The 19,615-nt window shown below is 40.8% G+C and overlaps 1 protein-coding gene across 1 annotated transcript; it reads left to right on the top strand.

Annotated features, from left to right (window-relative positions):
• Positions 1–15,211: 15,211 nt before the first annotated feature.
• Positions 15,212–16,756, top strand: LOC103118705 (deubiquitinase DESI2-like). The gene has a single exon (XM_007528911.3). The coding sequence runs from the start codon at positions 15,375–15,377 to the stop codon at positions 15,957–15,959; it is 585 nt and encodes a 194-aa protein (XP_007528973.1). The 5' UTR covers positions 15,212–15,374; the 3' UTR covers positions 15,960–16,756.
• The last annotated feature ends 2,859 nt before the right edge of the window (positions 16,757–19,615 follow it).

Genomic DNA, 19,615 nt, shown 5'->3' on the forward strand with positions numbered 1-19,615 from the left:
GCTCAGCATTGCAGTGTGTCCTGTGGTTGGGACAGGTATGTCTGGGAGTATCATATGGCTGTTCCTCAGTTTCAGACACAGAAGAGCTTTGTGTAGCCTCCCTCCATGCCCAACCCTAAATAACAGACATTCAGCTAAGCTGGTGCTCATCTACTGTGAGCAGTTTCAGTCAAGCTTATGAAACAAATTTTTCCATTGGAAAATCACTTTGATTTTTTTTCAGTCACTCCTTTATCCTAGAATCCATATTAAGACCATCTTTTGCTGTTACTTCCTGGGACCCAGGTTCATACTCTGCATAGAATAGCTCAACTCCCTTAGTTATAATGTACAACATTAGTGTTGGTGTGTTCACATTGAGGCACATTCTCTGGTTATAATCAGTGACTATAATTATGTGTTTATCAGTGATATGAATAAGTCTATGAAGGAGACTCTCTTATTGTTTTTTGTCCGTAAATGTCAAGAAACAAACTAACAACAACAACAAAGGTTGAAAGTATTGAAGCACTCTACCTAAATTCACACTAGACTAGTACATTAGGACAGAACAATGTTGACTTTTATAAGTGTAATGAAAAACCAAGGAAGTTTATTCCACAAGTCCTCTGAAAACTCTTGATGTTCTAAGAAAGTCATCCAGAATACTATACCACATGGTCATGTGATGGATTCATTAGCCAAAGACAGTACTTGTATCATTTCAAGACACTGAGAAGCAGAACATTGTTGGCATAATTTGGAAACCATTAGCCAGAAATAGCAAATCACTCTGCCTTCTTCATATCAGAGGGAGTAGGAAGCTATACTGTCTCTTGTATTATGTATCCTGCAAGATTCCTTTAAAAAAAAAAGAAAAAAAAAACTTGGGTCCAGGTGGTGGTGCAGCTGGTTAAGCGCACATGTTACAGTGTGCAAGGACCCAGGTTCAAACCCCTGGTCCCCGACCTGTAGGGAAGGAGCTTCACAAGTGGTGAAGCAGTGCTGCAGGTGTCTCTCTGTCTCTCTCCCTCTCTATCACCTTCTTCCCTTTCAATTTCTGGCTGTCGCTAGCCAATAAATAAATAAACATAACTTTAAAAAACTTCAAGAGTTCCTTTGAGTGAAACTAGTTTTAAGAACCTTACCAAAATTAGTGAGGCCAGTCATCTGTAAAGTGACAATGACTGGAAGGTTGCAAGTGATTAAAGGCATATATATATATATGTCAAGTTTGATAATTGACTAATTCTTAGCTTGTTTTTTTTTATTCCTCCAGTATACAGTCACAACCAAGAGGAGAAAAAAACCCAAGCACAAAATCCTTATGAGAATTTAAGTTAAGAATTTAACTTGACGTCCTAACTACCACAGCAAAGGGACCAGAGCCACCTACTGTGTCAACCAGAAAGGAAGGATTTGTATCAAAATCCTGCAACTTGGGAGGTTCTTTCCTTTGCCCAAATATGTGAGAGAAATAAACTCAGAGGCTCTGTGGTTAAACCCCCCCTTCTCTGCCACTTCCTGTTTTGCACAAATGCAACTATGTATTTCTCTGAGAAATGAATTTGAATCATTTCACCATCAGCTTTATGGCCACCACATGGGGCTACAATGAATTTAGGTGGTCCTAAATGTTTATCCTTGTTATTTACATCTATAAGTCAACTGTTTTAATGGACATTCAGTGCACAACTAACTGGGAGGAATACTTGGGACCACTTGGCTTTACAGGGTGGGGGCGGGATGGAATGGAACACAGTCTTTTGATGGTGGGAATGGTGTTTATGTACACTTCTATTTATTTGTAGTCATATAAATCACTATTTAATTAATATGAGAAGAGAACAATTCATTGACTGTATCAAACTTTATAAAGCACAGACTGAATCTTTTTAATACATAGGCTGAGTCTTTGATATGTTGACTCTCTTAAAAGCTTAGACAAGGGAGAACAGAAGCAACCTGTGGCACAGCTATACACAAATAATGTCAAAGGACATAAATTATGGTGATGTGTATGACACAGCAAATCCTAACAAAGGGATATTTCAAAGTCAACCCAATTGCCAAATAATGTGATTATAGCAATAACTATCTATTGTCTTAAGCCATAAGACAGCAGGAACCTCCCACTTCCCCAATAGATCATATATTTCCCTAGTCCTGGAACCTCTAGGGTGGGGCTCACTTTCCTGCATGCTTCTCTCAATTTGTACCAAGTGATATTGCATCTGAGGATCCCAACCTAATCAATGCAATGAGTACCATCTCAACATATTTCACTTCAGACTGTGTCCAGAGACATCAGGCATAGAATGTCAACCCTTCACCCTCATTACTTGAGTGATACCTTTCCTTGCATAGTATTTTTCTAATTCCATTCTAGCAGGCTCACTTCCTAACAAAGTCCCAAAACCTAGATATATACCAGGTCCCAGGAGCTAGAGCATATGTTCACATGTATCTATAAATTAAGGCATAATATACACCTGAAAGCAAAAGTACACAATAGTCTGAAGTGAGTCAGTATAAAGTCCCTAATGAAAGTGTCTACTTAGACTCAGATACCCTCCTCACCTACTTCCTATTACAGTTCTCTTACTCATTCCAAAGCTAACCTTATCAAAGCAAAGACTGCAAAAGCTGAATAAGGGCAAAAGACATTTAAAAAAAAAATCCTTCTAGCTCTGACCAAGATGGGTCAGAGAAATTGAGTTCATTGTTCTTAGTAGCTGCATAGTATTCCATTGTGTATATATACCACAGCTTTCTCAGCCACTCATCTATTGTTGGGCACCTGGGTTGCTTCCAGGTTTTAGCTATTATGAATTGTGCTGCTATGAACATAGGAGTACACACGTCTTTTTGGTTGGGTGTTATGAAGTCCTTGGGGTAGATCCCCAGGAGAGGAATTACTGGGTCATATGGAAGGTCCATGTCAAGCCTTGTGAGAGTTCTCCATCCTGCTCTCCACAGAGGCTGGACCAATTTACATTCCCACCAGCAGTGCAAAAGGGTTCCTCTGTCCCCACAGCCTCTCCAGCATTTGTTGCTGCTGTCCTTTTTGATGTATGCCATTCTTTTTTAAAAAAATATTTATTTATTCCCTTTTGTTGCCCTGGTTATTTAATTGTTGTAGTTATCATTGTTGTTATTGATGTCATTATTGTTGGATAGAACAGAGAGAAATGGAGAGAGACGGAGAAGACAGAGAGGGGGAGAGAAGCGACTCCTATGCAGGTGGGGAGCCAGGTGCTTGAACCAGGATCCTTAAGCCAGTCCTTGTACTTTGTGCCACGTGTGCTTAACCTGCTGTGCTACCGCCCGACTGCCCAATGTATGCCATTCTTACAGGAGTGAGGTGGTATCTCAGTGTTGTTTTTATTTGCATTTCTCTGACAATCAGCAACCTGGAGCAGTTTTTCATATGTTTGTTAGCCTTTTGGATCTCCTCTGGAGTGAATGTTCTATTCATAACCTCTGCCCATTTATGGATGGGGTCATTTGCTTTTTTGGTGCTAAGTTTGCTGAACTCTTTGTATATTTTGGTGATTAGTCTCTTGTCTGATGTATGGCATGTGAAGATCCTCTCCCATTCTGTGAGGGGTCTCTTTGTTTGTGGATAGTGTCTTTGACTGTGCAGAAGCTTTTCAGTTTGATATAGTCCCATTTGTTTGTTTCTGCTTTAGTCTCTTTCCAATTGGGTTTGTTTCATCAAAGATGTCCTTGAGGTTTTGGTGGGAAAGTGTTTTACCAAAGTTTTCCTCTAGGTATTTCATAGTTTCTGGTCCAACATCCAGGTCTTTAATCCATTTGGAGTTGATTTTTTGTTTCTGGTGAGATAAAGTGGTTCAGTTTCATTCTTCTGCATGTTTCAACCCAGTTTTCCCAGCACCATTATTGAAGAGAACCTCCTTCTTCCATTTAATACTTTGGGGCCCCTTATAAAAGATTAAATTGGTCAGAGCTAGAAGGAATTATGTTAAGTGAGCTAAGTCAGAAAGATAAAGATGAATATGGGATGATGCCACTCATCAACAGAAGTTGAGAAAGAAGATCAGAAAGGGAAATTAAAAGCAGGATCTGACTAAATTGAAAATAGGGCACCAAAGTAAAAACCCTGTGGTGAGGGGGAGGATGGACATGCTGCTTCCTGGGCAGAGGTGGGGGTGGGAATTGGGGTTGGGTGGGTGGGATGGGACACAATTTTTTGGTGGTGGGAATGCTGTTTATGTACACACCTATTAAATTGTAGTCATATAAATCACTAATTAATATGAGAGGGGGTAAAATTGATTGCATGTTTAACAAAGGGACTTTTCAAAGTTAACCCAATTAGCAAATAATGTGATGATAACAATAACTATCCATTGTTTTCTTGAACCCTAAGGCAGCAGGAACCTCACATTTCCACTACAGAACCTTAACTTCCCCCAGTCCTGGGACCCTAGGGTAGGGCTCACTTTCCCATATGCTTCTCCCAATTCTTATTAAATAATATTGCATTTGCTGATTGCAACCTAAACAACTCAACGAGTGCTACCCCAGCATGCTTCACTTCAGTCTGTGTCCAGAGACTTCAGGTGTGGAATGACAACCCTTCAACTTCATCACTCAGGTGAGACCTTTCCTTTCATAGTATTCCCTTCCATCCCAGGTGGTTCACTTACTAACAAAGTCCCAAAACCTAGATATAGACCAGGTTCCAGGAGATAGAGCATATGTCCACATGTATCCATAAACCAGGGCGAATATATACCTGAAAGCAGTAGTACACTAGAGTTTGTAGTGAGTACTCCCAACACTTCATCTCCACTATTCCAACCTTTGGGTCCATGATTCTTCAACAATTTGTTTGGCTTTGCATGTTAACTCTCTTTTCAGTCCCCAGGTTCCAGATGCCATGAGGATGCTGGCCTGGCTTCACTGGACTGAAGACCCCACCAATGCGTCCTGGAGCTATGCTTCCCCAGAGACTCACCCTACTAGGGAAAGAGAGAGGCAGACTGGGAGTATGGATCGACCAGTCAATGGCCATGTTCAGCGGGGAAGCAATTACAGAATTCAGATGTTCCACCGTTTGCAACCCTCAGTGACCCTGGGTCCATGCTCCCAGAGGGATAGAGAATGGGAAAGCTATTGGGGAGGGGATGGGATATGGAGATTGGGTGGCAGGAATTGTGTGGAGTTGTACCCCCCATCCTATAATTTTGTTAATGTCTCCTTTCTTAAATAAATAATTAAAAAAAGAAAAAAATGGAAGACATGGAAACTCAAAAATTCTCTCTATCTATCTATCTGTCTCTCCCCCCTCCCATAATCTACACAGCACTAAATCATGCATTTTATTTTACTCTTTCTTTTATATCTGTGCTATGTTTCAATAGAAACTCGTTTCCCTGGAACAGTAACAAGTCTCTTGTGATTCTTCCTTCTAGATAGTCAGTCTAGAACCCTACCATCAGAGCTTAAAGGGGACCTCTACACCCTTTGCCCTATCCCCTCCTGCTCCCCCACAACACTGGAACCAGAAAAACTGCACTAGATTACACTTGGATATCCAGTAGATATATATATGACACCCTGTGCTAATGAGCATGGCACCACACCCAACCCAACAGCAGAGCCAGAAATAAGAGAACTGCTTGTTTAATGATAAGACAGGAACAGTGACAACAGACAGGGAGAGGGGCCCCAGGCAAAAGACCAAGAATTTCTTGGTTCCCATGTCATTGAAGTTCTCACATGCTGTCTTTTCCTTTCATCATCCTTAGTGATAGCCATCCTTTCTTGGGTGCACAGTTCATAAGAACTAGAGAAATCAGTAACAATGAGATGTGGCATGAGGCAGAGAGCTTCCCAAAGAGATAATACCAGGCCTATACATTCCTCAGATATGATAACTGATTTAGAAACTGTCAGTCCAGGGGCTAGATAGTGGTGCACCAGGTTGAGCAAAACTATTATTATGTGTAAGGACCCAGGTTCAAGCACCTGGTCTCCACATGTTGGGGAAGCTTCATGAAGAGTAAAGAAATGCTGTAGGTGTCTGTCTTCTCATCTATCTTTCCCTTCCCTCTAAAACTCTTCCTGTCCTATCAAATAAAAAGAAAGGGAAAAAGTAAAAGAAAAGAAAAATAAAGGGAAGAAGTAAAAGAAAAGAAAAGGAAATGGAAAAAGGAAAAGAAAAGAAATAGAAAAAGCCACTGGATTCAGTGAATTCATCTAAGCAGGAACCAAGACCTAGTGATAACTCCGGCAGCCAAAAGAAAAAAAAAGAAAGGAAAGGTGAGAAAGGAGGAAGGAAAGAAAGGAGAGAAAGAAAGGAAGGCAAAATGAAAGGAAAAAAAGAAAGGAAGGAAAAGAGTCACTCCATGACTTACCAGCCCTTGCACGCCCTAGGACTTGATACTTACTATTAAAATTTTAATATGCTAATTATTGATTAATTTTTATTTTTCTGTAGTGGGATTCTCTCTTTCTTCCATGGTGCTGTAGTATAAAAGGCCATCCTACTTTTGTGATCAGTTTGTTTTCTTGAAGGTTTGTTCCACATTTTCAGCACTTGTCTCCAGAGGCTGGGGCAGTTATAAAACAAATTGTTTATAATACCTAAACTTCACTAAGCAGTTCTTTACTTGCATAATGATATACCAACACCTACAGAAGTCATAAAGAGTTACATACACAGAGGTAAAAATAATAGTTTGTATAAAATCCTGTGTCTTTGTCACATCTGAGTAGCCTCTGTTAACTCAGATTGACCTTAATTCCTAAAACTGAGATAAGAATCTAGGTCCATGCTCCCAGAGGGCTAGAGAATGGGAAAGCTATCATGGGAGGGGGTGGGTTATGGGGATTGGGTGGTGGGAATTGTGTGGAGTTGTACCCCTCCTACCTTATGTTTTTGTTCATTAATCCTTTCTTAAATAAAAAATTAAAAAAAAAAAAAAGAATCCCTCTCTGAAGGCCTTTGTGAGCTAAGAGCAAACCACTGTATTACACTTGCTTTGACAAGGGAGGGGCCCACTGGAGGGCTCAAAGATGACCCTGCTATGGTTGCTCCATATCCTATGGAGGTGGCTCTGATCAAAAGGTGGAAATGTTCAGACTTTTAAAAACTTTTGTAACCCTTCTTTCTTTCTAAAATGAGACTTGCTTGTATTCCCTGGGCTTAAAAAACACAAAACTGGCCTGAGGCATAGATACTGAAGTGTGTGAGAGCCAACCCTTAAAGTGGGCATCCATTTTATTGTAGTGGTTTGGCTTCGATAGGACCAAGACGGAACTTTGATGGTAAGGTTCCCAGACCCTATGCAAGGAGTATTGGTGAGTGGAGATGGCAGAGGAACCCTGCCAGACTACTGGGTATGACCCTGATGACATTTTGTCTGCCATATTTTGTATATATACTATATAACACTGCATGTTCCTCTACTGAACATGCCTATAATTCCTCTTCAAAAGCATGGAGTATCAGTAGTAGTAGAAGTAGCAGTAGCTGGGGTCAGGCGGCAGCGCAGCAGGTTAAGCACACATAGTGCAAAGTGAAAGGACCTGCGTATGGATCCGGTTTGAGCCCCCGGCTCCCTACTTGCAGGGGAGTCGCTTCATAGTATCTGTCTTTCTCTCCCCCCTCTGTCTACCCCTCCTCTCTCCATTTCTCTCTGTCCTATCCTACAACAAAAAACAAACAACGTCAACATCAATAACAATAATAATAACCACAACAAGGCTACAACAACAAGAGCAACAAAAAGGGAAAAAAAAAGAAGAAGAAAAAGAAGAAGTAGCAATTACAGAAGCCTGACCTTCCAGGGGAGGGGATAGGTTACAGAGTTCTGGTGGTGTGAATTGTGTGGAGTTGTAACCCTCTTATCTTACTGTTTTTATCAGTGTTTCTTTTTTATAAATAAAAATTTAAAAAGTGGGAGTCGGGCGGTGGCGCAGTGGGTTAAGCGCACGTGGCGCAAAGCACAGGGACCGGCTTCACAGGCGGTGAAGCAGGTCTGCAGGTGTCTATCTTTCTCTCCCCTCTCTCTCTGTCTTCCCCTCCTCTCTCCATTTCTCTCTGTCCTATCCAACAACAAAGCAACGTCAACAATGGCAATAATACCGCAACAAGGCTGCAACAACTAGGGCAACAAAAAGGGGAAAAAATGGCCTCCCGGAGGTGGATTCATGGTGCAGGCACCAAGCCCAGCAATAACCCTGGAGGGGGAAAAAAAAATTTTTGAAGTAAAAAGGAGCAGAAACAAAACAAAACAAAAAAACAAAGAAATAACTCGGAGGAAAGTGAACAGAACTCAGTGACAAAGAGGCCAAGTGAGGTCACATTAAGGCAGGCAACAATGGAAACTAATAATCAAACACTTGTCAAAATATTAATGCACCAGAGGAAATAAAAATTATATGGGTTTTGTCATTAGGATTTCAGTTTGAACTTGGTCAGGCAGGAACTTCTGGGACTGAGGGTGATGGCCTGGGGACACTCAGTAGACAGGTGGTACCAATGGAGAGAACCCCCCCCCATCACTCTGTACAGAAACAGAACTCTGGAAGTAGGTGTGGAAATAGACACTGTAAACTTACAATCCTATTAATCACAAATTAAAACTAAAAATTAAAAAAAACTCTGAGTAAAGGTTTAGGTAAAATGAAGCACTTCTAATGAAATAGCAAACTTCATCAGAAAGATGAACTTCAGAGGTACTTGAATACCTGAGGAAGAGAAGAGAGGAGTAGAGGGCATATTCAAGAAATTTTAGCAAAAAATTTTCCATGCCTGAGAAATGTTCATAATATAGAAGTCCAAGTAGGTGAATGCACACCTAAATTCTGGAATCCAAAATTACATACCAAGACACATTATTGTAAAACTATTGAAAACCATGGACAAGGAAAAGATATTGCAGGATTCCAGAGAAAGGAAGAAAGTCACATATAAAGGCAGAACCATTAGGCCTTCAACAGATTTCTCATCACAAATCCTTGAGGAAAGGAGGGAGTAGAACTGCATATTCAGAGTATTAAAAGATACAAATTGTCAGCCATGAATTCTGTATCCTACTAATTTATCCTTTCATGTAAGGGAGAAATAAAGATATTTTTAAATATTCAGAAACTAAAGGAGTTTGTCATTACCAGCCCAGCCTGGCCAGAGTTACTAAGAGGAATCCACATGAAAATATGAAGCAAAGGAATTCCAACATTTAATGTGATGATTAGTATTAGAATAGAACCAAGAACTATAAATAGAAACAAACAAAAAAAAAAGTCAACCAGTTCATAAAACAACCTCATAACTAAAACCAGAATGGCTATAAGTAAACCACATTTATCAATAATAACTCTAAATGTGAATGGGTTAAATTCACTAGTCAAAAGATTCAGAGTGACTAATTGGATAAAAGAGCAAGGCCCATCTATTCATCTCCCCAGGAAACACACATCCAAAAGAAAGAAACAGAACGTCAAGGTATTCCAAGCCAATAGTGCAAACAAAAGGGCAGGAACAGCTATTTTAATAACAGGAAAATTAGACTTTCAGGTGGTGAAAAGTGACTGACATGGAAACTATGTGTGGTCAAAGATCAGTCCAACAGGAAGACATAACCATCATCAATAGATATGCTCCCAATATGTATGAATCCAAATATGTAAAGAAGGCATATAATGACCTTAAGGGAGACATCAACAGCAGCACAGTATTAGCTGGAAGACTCAGCACAACACTCACATGAAGAGACAGATCATCAGGACAAAGAGCAAGGACATAGAGGTCTTAAATGAAGTCATAGATGAGATGAGCTTAACAGATATATTCAAAACCTTTCATTCATAGCCCAAAGAATATACATTCTTTTTTATAGTTATTTTATTGTTATTATTATTGATTTCATTGTTGTTGGATAGGACAGAGAGAAATTGAGAGAGGAGGGGAAGACAGAGAGGGGGAGAGAAAGATAGACACTTGCAGACCTGCTTTGCCACTTGTGAAGTGACCCCCCCACCATAGGTGGGGAGCCAGGGCTCAAACCAGGATCCTTTTGTGCCATGTGTGTGCTTAACCCACTGTGTTACTGCCTGACCCCCAGAATATACATTCTTTTGAGTGCACATATGTTGTTTTTGACAGGTTAGGTTGTTTTCGCCGGGCTGGCTTCATGGGCAGGTAACAGACGACCAGGGACTCATAGTTGAGCTGTAGGCAGTATCTCTTTATTCATGCAGGACACAGCACAATCTAAGACGAGCTAAGTTAAACTCAAAGTACAGTACAGTAAAACTCACAATGCTGTCTTTATATATACTTGCCAAGTAAGGTGGAAACAGGATGTGACATAGAGAGGATGGAGAGAAAAGTGACTGGTGAAAATCAGGGTGTGATAAAGAAGGGATCAGGGTGTGACAAGGAGGGGGGTGGAGCAAAAACATATCATGAAACTGGGGATTGAACCAATGCCCTGGAGGGAGGTGCTTGTTAACAGCGGTTATGTAAATAAAATAGTGTTAAGCAGGGAGGATTTAAACCAAATGAAACAGAAGGGGTCTCATGCATACCAACAATTCCCCCTTTCTTTTTAACTAATGGCCATTGCGGGGTGAACAGAAACGTATATCGTACAGGCGTTTTCAAAAGAACTGGCATAAGACATAGAAAACAAAATATGCGAGCAGCAATAGCCAGTGTGATGTCAAGGGGAGCTTTTCTTGCCTCAAAGGGCAAGGCCTAGCAGGCGAAAGGGCATTTCTTGCCTCTGGGAGCGCTTCATGCCTCTGGGGGCATCTCTTGCCTCAAAGGGCGTTTCCTGCCTCTGTGGGCATCTCTTGCCTCTTGGGGTGCTTCATGCCTCTGTGGGCATAACCTAATAAGGAGGGGGAGTTTTCTGCCTCTGGGACAGAGCCTGCAGGCGAGGGGACATGGTCTATAAAGTCTCAAGGCAATTGGCTGAAGTTAGTCTTTGAGAAACACAGCAGTGTGTACCAGTAAGTCCGATGGAGGTGTCAGTCCAAAGTAGCTGACCACAGAAGAAAATGCCGGAGGATGAAACGCTGCACGTCTGTCTCGATGGGGAATGTTGGCCACCAGAATTTTGCTTTTCTGTAGAGAGTGATCTTTGGAGTCTGTGAATCTGTTTCTTCAGGTCGTGCCAGGTCACCTCATTGGTTTCCGGGGGCGATGTCAGAGAACAGGATCCAAATGGATTTCCAGGAATTCCATTTGAGTAGATTCTTTTTCATGAGAAGACTTTGACAGCTGAAATTCACTTACTTGTCAAACAAAACTTGTAGCAGATTAGAATTTTACTATAATTGATAACTCCATTATAATTGGAAGTCGTTTCTAGTATGATTTTAAGGTTGTTTAAACAGTTTAAACTCAATAATATGTGGAAAGGTAAACAGAAGAACCACGGTTAAAAGCCTCAAGCATGAGAATAATTAACATAATCATTGCACTATCTGCCCCACCCATAACTCATACAGTTTTCAGGATTAAACGTTTCAGATTCATGTCAAGACGTAAAAGAGAAATCAAAGGAGGAAAAAACAATTTTTTGGATTGTTTCCGGATGTCTCTAGAAATCATGGCTGCGTCCAGCATTTTTTTTAAGTCAATGTCAAACAAAAATTCAGTCATTCAAATCATTCTCTTATGAAACGCAACTTGAACCAGATTATCAAGATCTCACCATGTAGGATTAAGAATCCCCGGAGGGCGACCTAGTCCAAAAAGGTCCTCGAAATTCCATTTAGGGTGTTTCTGACTGTTCCTGCTGGATTGCTTCAGGCACCCATTTTTAAAAGCGTCTTCCCATCGAAGAAAGAATCCAATCAGGAGAGTAGAACTAACCACGTGTCTCCATACTTGGGAACTGCCAGGGTACTTGAGAATGTTCTTCAAATTAGAGTAGTCCTTCTCCATGGGAAACATGCGAGAAGAAGTCCAGAAAGTCCCAGGGGAAATCCCCATGCATGTCCCAAGGTCTACGATCATGGTCATAAAGAACGAAATTATGGCCTGGAGCAAAATGTAGTCCTTTTCCTCGGGAAACATGAGAGAGGGAATCCAGAAAGTCCAAGGAGAAATCTCCGTGCATCTCCCAAGCTCTATGATCCCGGTCATAAAAACCAAAGTTCCCGGTGAGGGAACCGAAGTGTGGCCCAGAGTAAAATGTTCCAGAGACAGAGAAACTGTCTCATAATGAAACAGTAGAGGCTTTGGCAAACCTCTTTGTAAGTAGAAGAGAAGACCATAGTGCATAGGTAGGCAAAGTCTTCACTTATCTGGGAGTTGCGCAGGTCTGGCCCCACGTTGGGCGCCATATGTTGTTTTTGACAGGTTAGGTTGTTTTCGCCGGGCTGGCTTCACGGGCAGGTAACAGACGACCAGGGACTCATAGTTGAGCTGTAGGCAGTATCTCTTTATTCATGCAGGACACAGCACAATCTAAGATGAGCTAAGTTAAACTCAAAGTACAGTACAGTAAAACTCACAATGCTGTCTTTATATATACTTGCCAAGTAAGGTAGAAACAGGATGTGACATAGAGAGGATGGAGAGAAAAGTGACTGGTGAAAATCAGGGTGTGATAAAGAAGGGATCAGGGTGTGACAAGGAGGGGGGTGGAGCAAAAACATATCATGAAACTGGGGATTGAACCAATGCCCTGGAGGGAGGTGCTTGTTAACAGCGGTTATGTAAATAAAATAGTGTTAAGCAGGGAGGATTTAAACCAAATGAAACAGAAGGGGTCTCATGCATACCAACACACATAGAACATTCTCAAAAATTGACCATGTGTTGGGACACAAAGACAGCCTTAATGAATACATGGATATTGAAATCATAAAAAGTATCTCTTCTGATAATGAGGTGGTAAGGTTAGAAATAAACCACAAAAAGAAATACCTGAACTATGGAGACTGAACAATACACATATGAATAATATCTGGCTTGCTTAAAAAAATCAAAAGAATTGTGTGGAATTGTACCCCTCCTACCCTATGGTTCTGTTAATTAATACTTTCTTAAATTAAAAAAAATTAAAAAGAATCAAAAGAGAAATTGAAAATGACTTGGATAACAATGAAAATAAAGAGACCAACTACCAGGCCCTGTGGGCTTCAGCAAAAGCTGCCCTAAGAGGGAAGTTTATAGCAATACAGGCCTATATTAGCAAACAGCAAAAATTTCAAGTAAGCTACTTAACATCACAACTAAGCCAACTAGGAAAAAAAAAAAAAAGAGCACCAAAGGGGACCAAAAGTCAGCAGAAGAAAGGAAATAGTTAAAGTCAGTGAAATTAATGAAATAGAATCCAGAAAGACAATTCAAAAGATTAATGAAACCAAGAGCTGGTTCTTTGAAAGGATAAATAAAATAGATAAACCACTGACTAGATTCACAAAAAGTAAAAAGAGAGAAAGCTATGACAGAAACAATTAAGAATGAAGGAGATGACATTACAACTAAAGATAGGGAGATATAAAGAATCATACATGAATATTATGAGCATCTCTATGGAAATAAATTAGACAACTTAGATGAAATGAATAGACTCTTAGAACATAATTCAAGAGGACATAAATAGATTAAACAAGTCAATCACTAGTTTAAAAACTGATTCAGTGATCAGAAATCTTCCCAAGAATAAAAGCACAAACCCAGGTGCCTTTACTAATTAATTATATAAATTTAAAAAAATTGGGTGGGGAAGATTACATGATGGTTATGCAAACAAACTCCCATGCCTGAGGCTTCCAACTCCCAGGTTCAATCCCCTGCACCACCATAATCCATAGCTGAGTAGTGTTCTGGTCTCTCTCTCTCTCTCTCTTTCTCTGCATCTCTCTAAAAAATAAAATAAATAAATAAAATATTAAAACCATCTAACACCTATTCTCTTCAATTTATTCTAGAAAATTGTAGGTCAAGCACTACCAAACATGGACTATGAAGCAAAAATCTGTAAAGGAAAGGACTTTACCAGAAATATATCGACCTATATACCTGCATGTTAGCTCTTGGGCTCAGGCAAAAATTAGTGAAGTCCCCGCTTCCCCAGAGACCCACCCTACTAGGGAAAGAGAGAGGCAGACTGGGAGTATGGACCGACCAGTCAACGTCCATGTTCAGCAGGGAATCAATTACAGAAGCCAGACCTTCCATCTTCTGCAACCCACAAGGACCCTGGGTCCATGCTCCCAGAGGGCTAGAGAATGGGAAAGCTATCAGGGGAGGGGATAGGGTATGGAGATGGGGTGATGGGAATTGTGTGGAGTTGTACCCCTCCTACCCTATGGTTTTGTTAATTTATCCTTTCTTAAATAAAAAAATAAATTTAAAAAATTAGTAAATTCCTTGGCCCCTTGGAGTATAAATAAAATATACCTACTAGGGTTTTCCATAATGGAGACCTCAAATCTCATCTGCTATATTCTTACCTTTAAGTTTCTGCTTATTAAACAACTTGTTATGCCTTATATCTTTTTTGTATTATATTCCTTTTTAAAATTTTTATTTGTAAAAATCAAATACTGACAAAACCATAGGATAAGAGGGGTACAAACACTCTCACCACCAGAACTCTGTATCCCACCCCCTCCCCAGATAACTTTCCTATTCTTTAACCCTCTGGCAGTATGGCCCAGGGTCATTATAGGATGCAGAAGGTGGAAGGCAGGCTTCTGTAATTGCTTCCCAGCTGAACATGGGCATTGGCAGGTGAATTCGTACTCCCAGCCTGTCCCTCTCTTTCTCTAGTGGGGCTGGATTCTGGGGAAGCAGGGCTCCAGGACACTTTGGTGGTGTCACCTGCCCAGGGAGGCCGGTTCTGCTTTATATCTTAATGCTACTAAGTTGCAGTTGCTACCATGATGCCAACCTGACTTTCCTGGGCAGATATACCAATGTGTCCTTGAACCCCACCTTTGAAAATACCTACCCCAATAGGGAAAGATAGAAATAAACTGGGTGTATGGATTTACCTGTTAACACCCATGTCCAGTGGAGAAGCAATTACGGAAGCCAGACCTCTCTCCTTCTGCACCCCATAATGATCCTGAATCCATACTTCCAAAGGGATAAAGAATAGGTAATCTTTTAATGCAGGCAATGAGATTTGGAATTCTGGTGGTGGAAACTGTGTGAAGTTATACCCCTCTTGTGCTGTAGTTTTGTCAATTACTATTAAGTCAATAAAAAAATAAAGAAACGGCGCCCCGGAGAGGCCCGGCTTCCCGATGCTCCCGCCCCTGCCGCCGCAGGCCGTCCTGTGTGCTTAGCGCCCCAATCTGCCCGCAGAGGTGCCCGCGGGGGTGGGAGCGGCCTAGGCCCCACGGAGACAGAGCCGCAGCAGGATGAGGCGGTGGCCGCGGGGAGGAGGATGGGGGCTAATCAGTTAGTGGTGCTCAACGTGTACGACATGTACTGGATGAACGAATACACCTCATCCATTGGAATTGGAGTTTTTCATTCAGGAATTGAAGTATATGGCAGAGAATTTGCTTATGGTGGCCATCCTTACCCCTTTTCTGGAATATTTGAAATTTCCCCTGGAAATGCTTCTGAATTGGGAGAAACATTTAAATTTAAAGAAGCTGTTGTTTTAGGGAGTACTGACTTCCTAGAAGATGATATAGAAAAAATTGTAGAAGAACTGGGAAAAGAATACAAAGGCAATGCCTATCATTTGATGCATAAAAACTGCAAACATTTTTCTTCAGCTTTATCAGAGATTCTTTGTGGGAAAGAGATTCCGCGCTGGATCAATCGCCTGGCCTACTTCAGTTCCTGCATACCCTTTCTCCAGAGTTGCCTCCCGAAGGAGTGGCTCACTCCGGCAGCCCTGCAGTCCAGTGTCAACCAGGAGCTGCAGGATGAACTGGAGGAAGCCGAGGATGCAGCTGCGTCAGCCTCTATGGGCAGTGCCGCTGCTGGCTCCCGGCCAGGCCGCCACACCAAACTGTAAACGTCTCCAAAGTCAGGGACTCAGAACTGTCACCGGCAATTGACTATCACGACAGAAAAGTTAAAAAAAAAAAAAAAAAAAGAATAAACATCCTTTGGATATTTTGTATGCAAAGATGGCTCTCCCCCAAATCCCAGTTTTTCAGCTCAGGATTATATTTGTAATCAGAAAAACAAAAAACAAACAGAAAAAAATCACTTGGCGCAGGAGGGAGAACTTTGTATGAAGCTGCCCTCTGTTTTTTTTACCCACTTGTAAATTTGGATTTCCTTCTGTTTTCTACAAATGGTTAAGTTATGTTTACAGTATTTTGTATCGCTGTTTACAGATTCTGCATGGACTCCTGCCACCGTGAAAGAAGAAAACCTTCATGTCTTCAAACAGTAGGCAGGTAATCTTTGTACACGCTGACAATTGCCAGAGCTATGGCAGAACTAAGAAGTAGGCACACAGTTAAAGTCACCACCACCTGCTACAGAGTCAACCAGGTTTGAATTGGGTTTGATTTGGTTTCCGGTTTTGGCATCAGGATGCAGAGGGGAAGAGGCCTGTACTGAATTCAGGGGGCTTGGGGCCTTGGTGTACATGAGGCAGCCCACCTCTGGGCCTAGTTCCTCTAGCAGCTTTCATCCTGGGTAGCACATCCGCCAAGGCTCTCCTTGAATGGTTGCTTTACCACTTATCTGCCCCTCCCCCCCATTGGGTGGTACCACCCCTATGGCTCTCTGCCTTCAAAGCCTCTGATCCTGTAATCAAGATGAGTTTCCTTAAAGACATTTTTTGCTAGTAACTGACAAGTGTTTTTGCACATATGTTCGGAGGAGGGTTCATTTTTATTTTAATACATGTTGATATCCTCCCCACACAGGGTTTTGTTGATGGGCAAGGAAATTTCCTAAGGGGTAGTAATCCTCTGAGTAGCAGTATGAGTTGACATTCAACTGCCTTTAACTGTTCGGGCTACCTTTTATACTGGACCATGAAAACTAGAATCTAAAGTAACAGCACTCCAAAAAGGTAATCCTCCAATATTTGAAACATTTTATGTACCATATCAGAAAGAGTATGTCAGGGTTTGTTAGTTTGGTTATGGGAGTAGTTTCACCTCATAAAAGAAAGCCTCATCTTATTGACCCGTTGTTGAAAAATCATCACTGTGTGTCAAAAAGTTCAACCATTTCTGTTCTCTCAAATGTATGTCTCCTCCATAACATACTCTAAGAATGGAATTGTCACCACAGATTAAGTCCTCATTAGCAAGGAACCTGCTTACGTCTACTCCCAGTTTGACCCTTGGATGTAAGAGCCAAGTCATTACATTACATGTTAAATTCAATTTTTCTGCCTTAAGAATGAATGTCCTCCATACAATATTGGATGCAGTGTATAAATTATCCAAGGCAGTGACTTCAGATATATATATATATATATATATATATATATATATATATATATATAGTTAGTTAGTTTTAAAGTCATCTACTTTTTTTTTTATTGTTGTTGTCGTTGTTGGATAGGACAGAGAGAAATGGAGAGAGGAGGGGAAGACAGAGAGGAGGAGAGAAAGACAGACACCTGCAGACCTGCTTCACCGCCTGTGAAGCGACTCCCCTGCAGGTGGGGAGCCGGGGTTCGAACCGGGATCCTTATGCCGGTCCTTGTGCTTTGCGCCACCTGCGCTTAGCCCGCTGCGCTACCACCCGACTCCCAAAGTCATCTACTTTTATTTAAACTTCTAGACTGGATTATTTGGAATTGCTCTTTCTAAAGACATAATCTTTTAGTAAGAGACATTTTAAAATTTTTCCATAAGCTGGTTTTGATTCTTTATATCAACTCAAGCACACCCTGCTAATGGGGAAAATAAACCTCAGGTTATAAGCATTGACCTGAGGAAAATGAAGCCACTTAACCAAATGTGTGCTTTTGACTGTTCTATTTCTGAAGAGGGAAACCTTTGCAGTTTATTCTAAATTCTCTGGAAGGGCAGAGCACTTATTTTAAGAGATGTGACAGGAGAAAGAAAGGGGAGGAAAAAGGAATGTATTATCTTTATGAAAACTGGATTTGGTTAAGATTCCAAAATGAGATTTAGAATAAAACACTGAGACTCTAAGCAGTGAATTTGTTCACTAGAAGAAGACAAAACCCAAATTAGTGAGAAGAGTTTGGTATACTTTGCTTGTTTTTTTTTGTTTTTAAATAATGTGGTAGGTTGCAGTTTCTTCTAATTGATTGAAATACAAACTTGAGCTACTGAGACATAAAGAATGGCCACTAGTTAGATAATTCTTGGTGAATATTCAGGAACATTCTACTGTACTTAAACCAGAATCTGACACCTCAGCACAGATTTTGTTGTATTTTTCATTTGCGGCATTTGGGTTTTTTAAATAGTATAAAGAATATTAGTAGAAATAAACAGTGGCCTGCAGCCTATTGTCATGCTAATATTAAGCAGAGAAATTTCTGGACATATGTTTGTCTGCAGGTTGAGAAATAAAATTTCTATAGAAAAATCTCATCAAGTCCCTTCTCCACAATTCAAAATTGAAAGTGGATTTCAGTAACCGGTATTTAGCCAGCTTTTCTTCATCTGTGGAGGAAAGGAACTTTGTTCCCAGCCTGATTTCTGTTAAGAAAAATCCTAGATTAAAACTCCAGTTACTACAGTCAGATGTGATCTGATAAAGTCAGGTGTCCTCTGTCATGTTAACCAAGTGAAACATATTTCTTATGGTGAGTTGGGCAATAATAATACACTTCTTAGAAGGTCAGATGCTACTGGTTTCTCTTGTTTGTTTTAAATGCCCGTGGGTTGTCTTTTTGTTTCCAACCCCACCCATCCCCACCTTTGGAAAGTGGCCTCTACAAGACCACCATAGAGAGAGCCTCCACTTAACTGTCTGAAATCCAGCCAACTATTGCTCTGACCCGCAGCAGTAGTGCAAGTTAACCTTCACCAGCATTTGTACAAAGCAGGGATTCATGTTTTCCGCCAGTTACTAGCATTGTGAACAGGAAGGGATTCAAAACTAGAGACAGCTGTGGGACTCTCTCTACCCATGGCTTCTTTCCATCCCCAAACGGGTAGAAACACATTCACTGTTTCAGGGTTCTTATCTCTGTCTTCTTTTTTTTTTAAATTTTTTATTAAGAAAGGATTAATGAACAAAAACATAAGGTAGGAGGGGTACAACTCCACACAATTCCCACCACCCAATCCCCATAACCCACCCCTTCCCATGACAGCTTTCCCATTCTCTAGCCCTCTGTCTTCTTTATGGCTCCGTTCCTGTAAGATACTTTGTCACTTTGATAACTTGCTCTGTTTTCTTTCCATGACTAAGTTTAACAGACTTGAGTTTTGACCTTACTGCCATTGTATCTCCTCTTTAGTATAGTTTTAGAGTCCATCTCAACAAATCGACTTTTGTCTTCTGCTCTGTCAATGCAAACACATCTTCACTGTCTGAAAGGTGTTACCTGCTGTCAAAGAATCTTCATAAACCTGAAGAGAATTTCTTGTGACGTTGAATGCAAATGTACTGTCATTCATAGTGTTTATATATATGTGTGTGTGTATGTGTGTGTATACATATATATATATATATATGTATATATACACACATACACCAGGAATCTTCACTTTTGCT

The sequence above is a fragment of the Erinaceus europaeus genome, chromosome 16, assembly GCF_950295315.1.
Source record: "Erinaceus europaeus chromosome 16, mEriEur2.1, whole genome shotgun sequence".
Lineage (NCBI taxonomy): Eukaryota > Metazoa > Chordata > Mammalia > Eulipotyphla > Erinaceidae > Erinaceus > Erinaceus europaeus.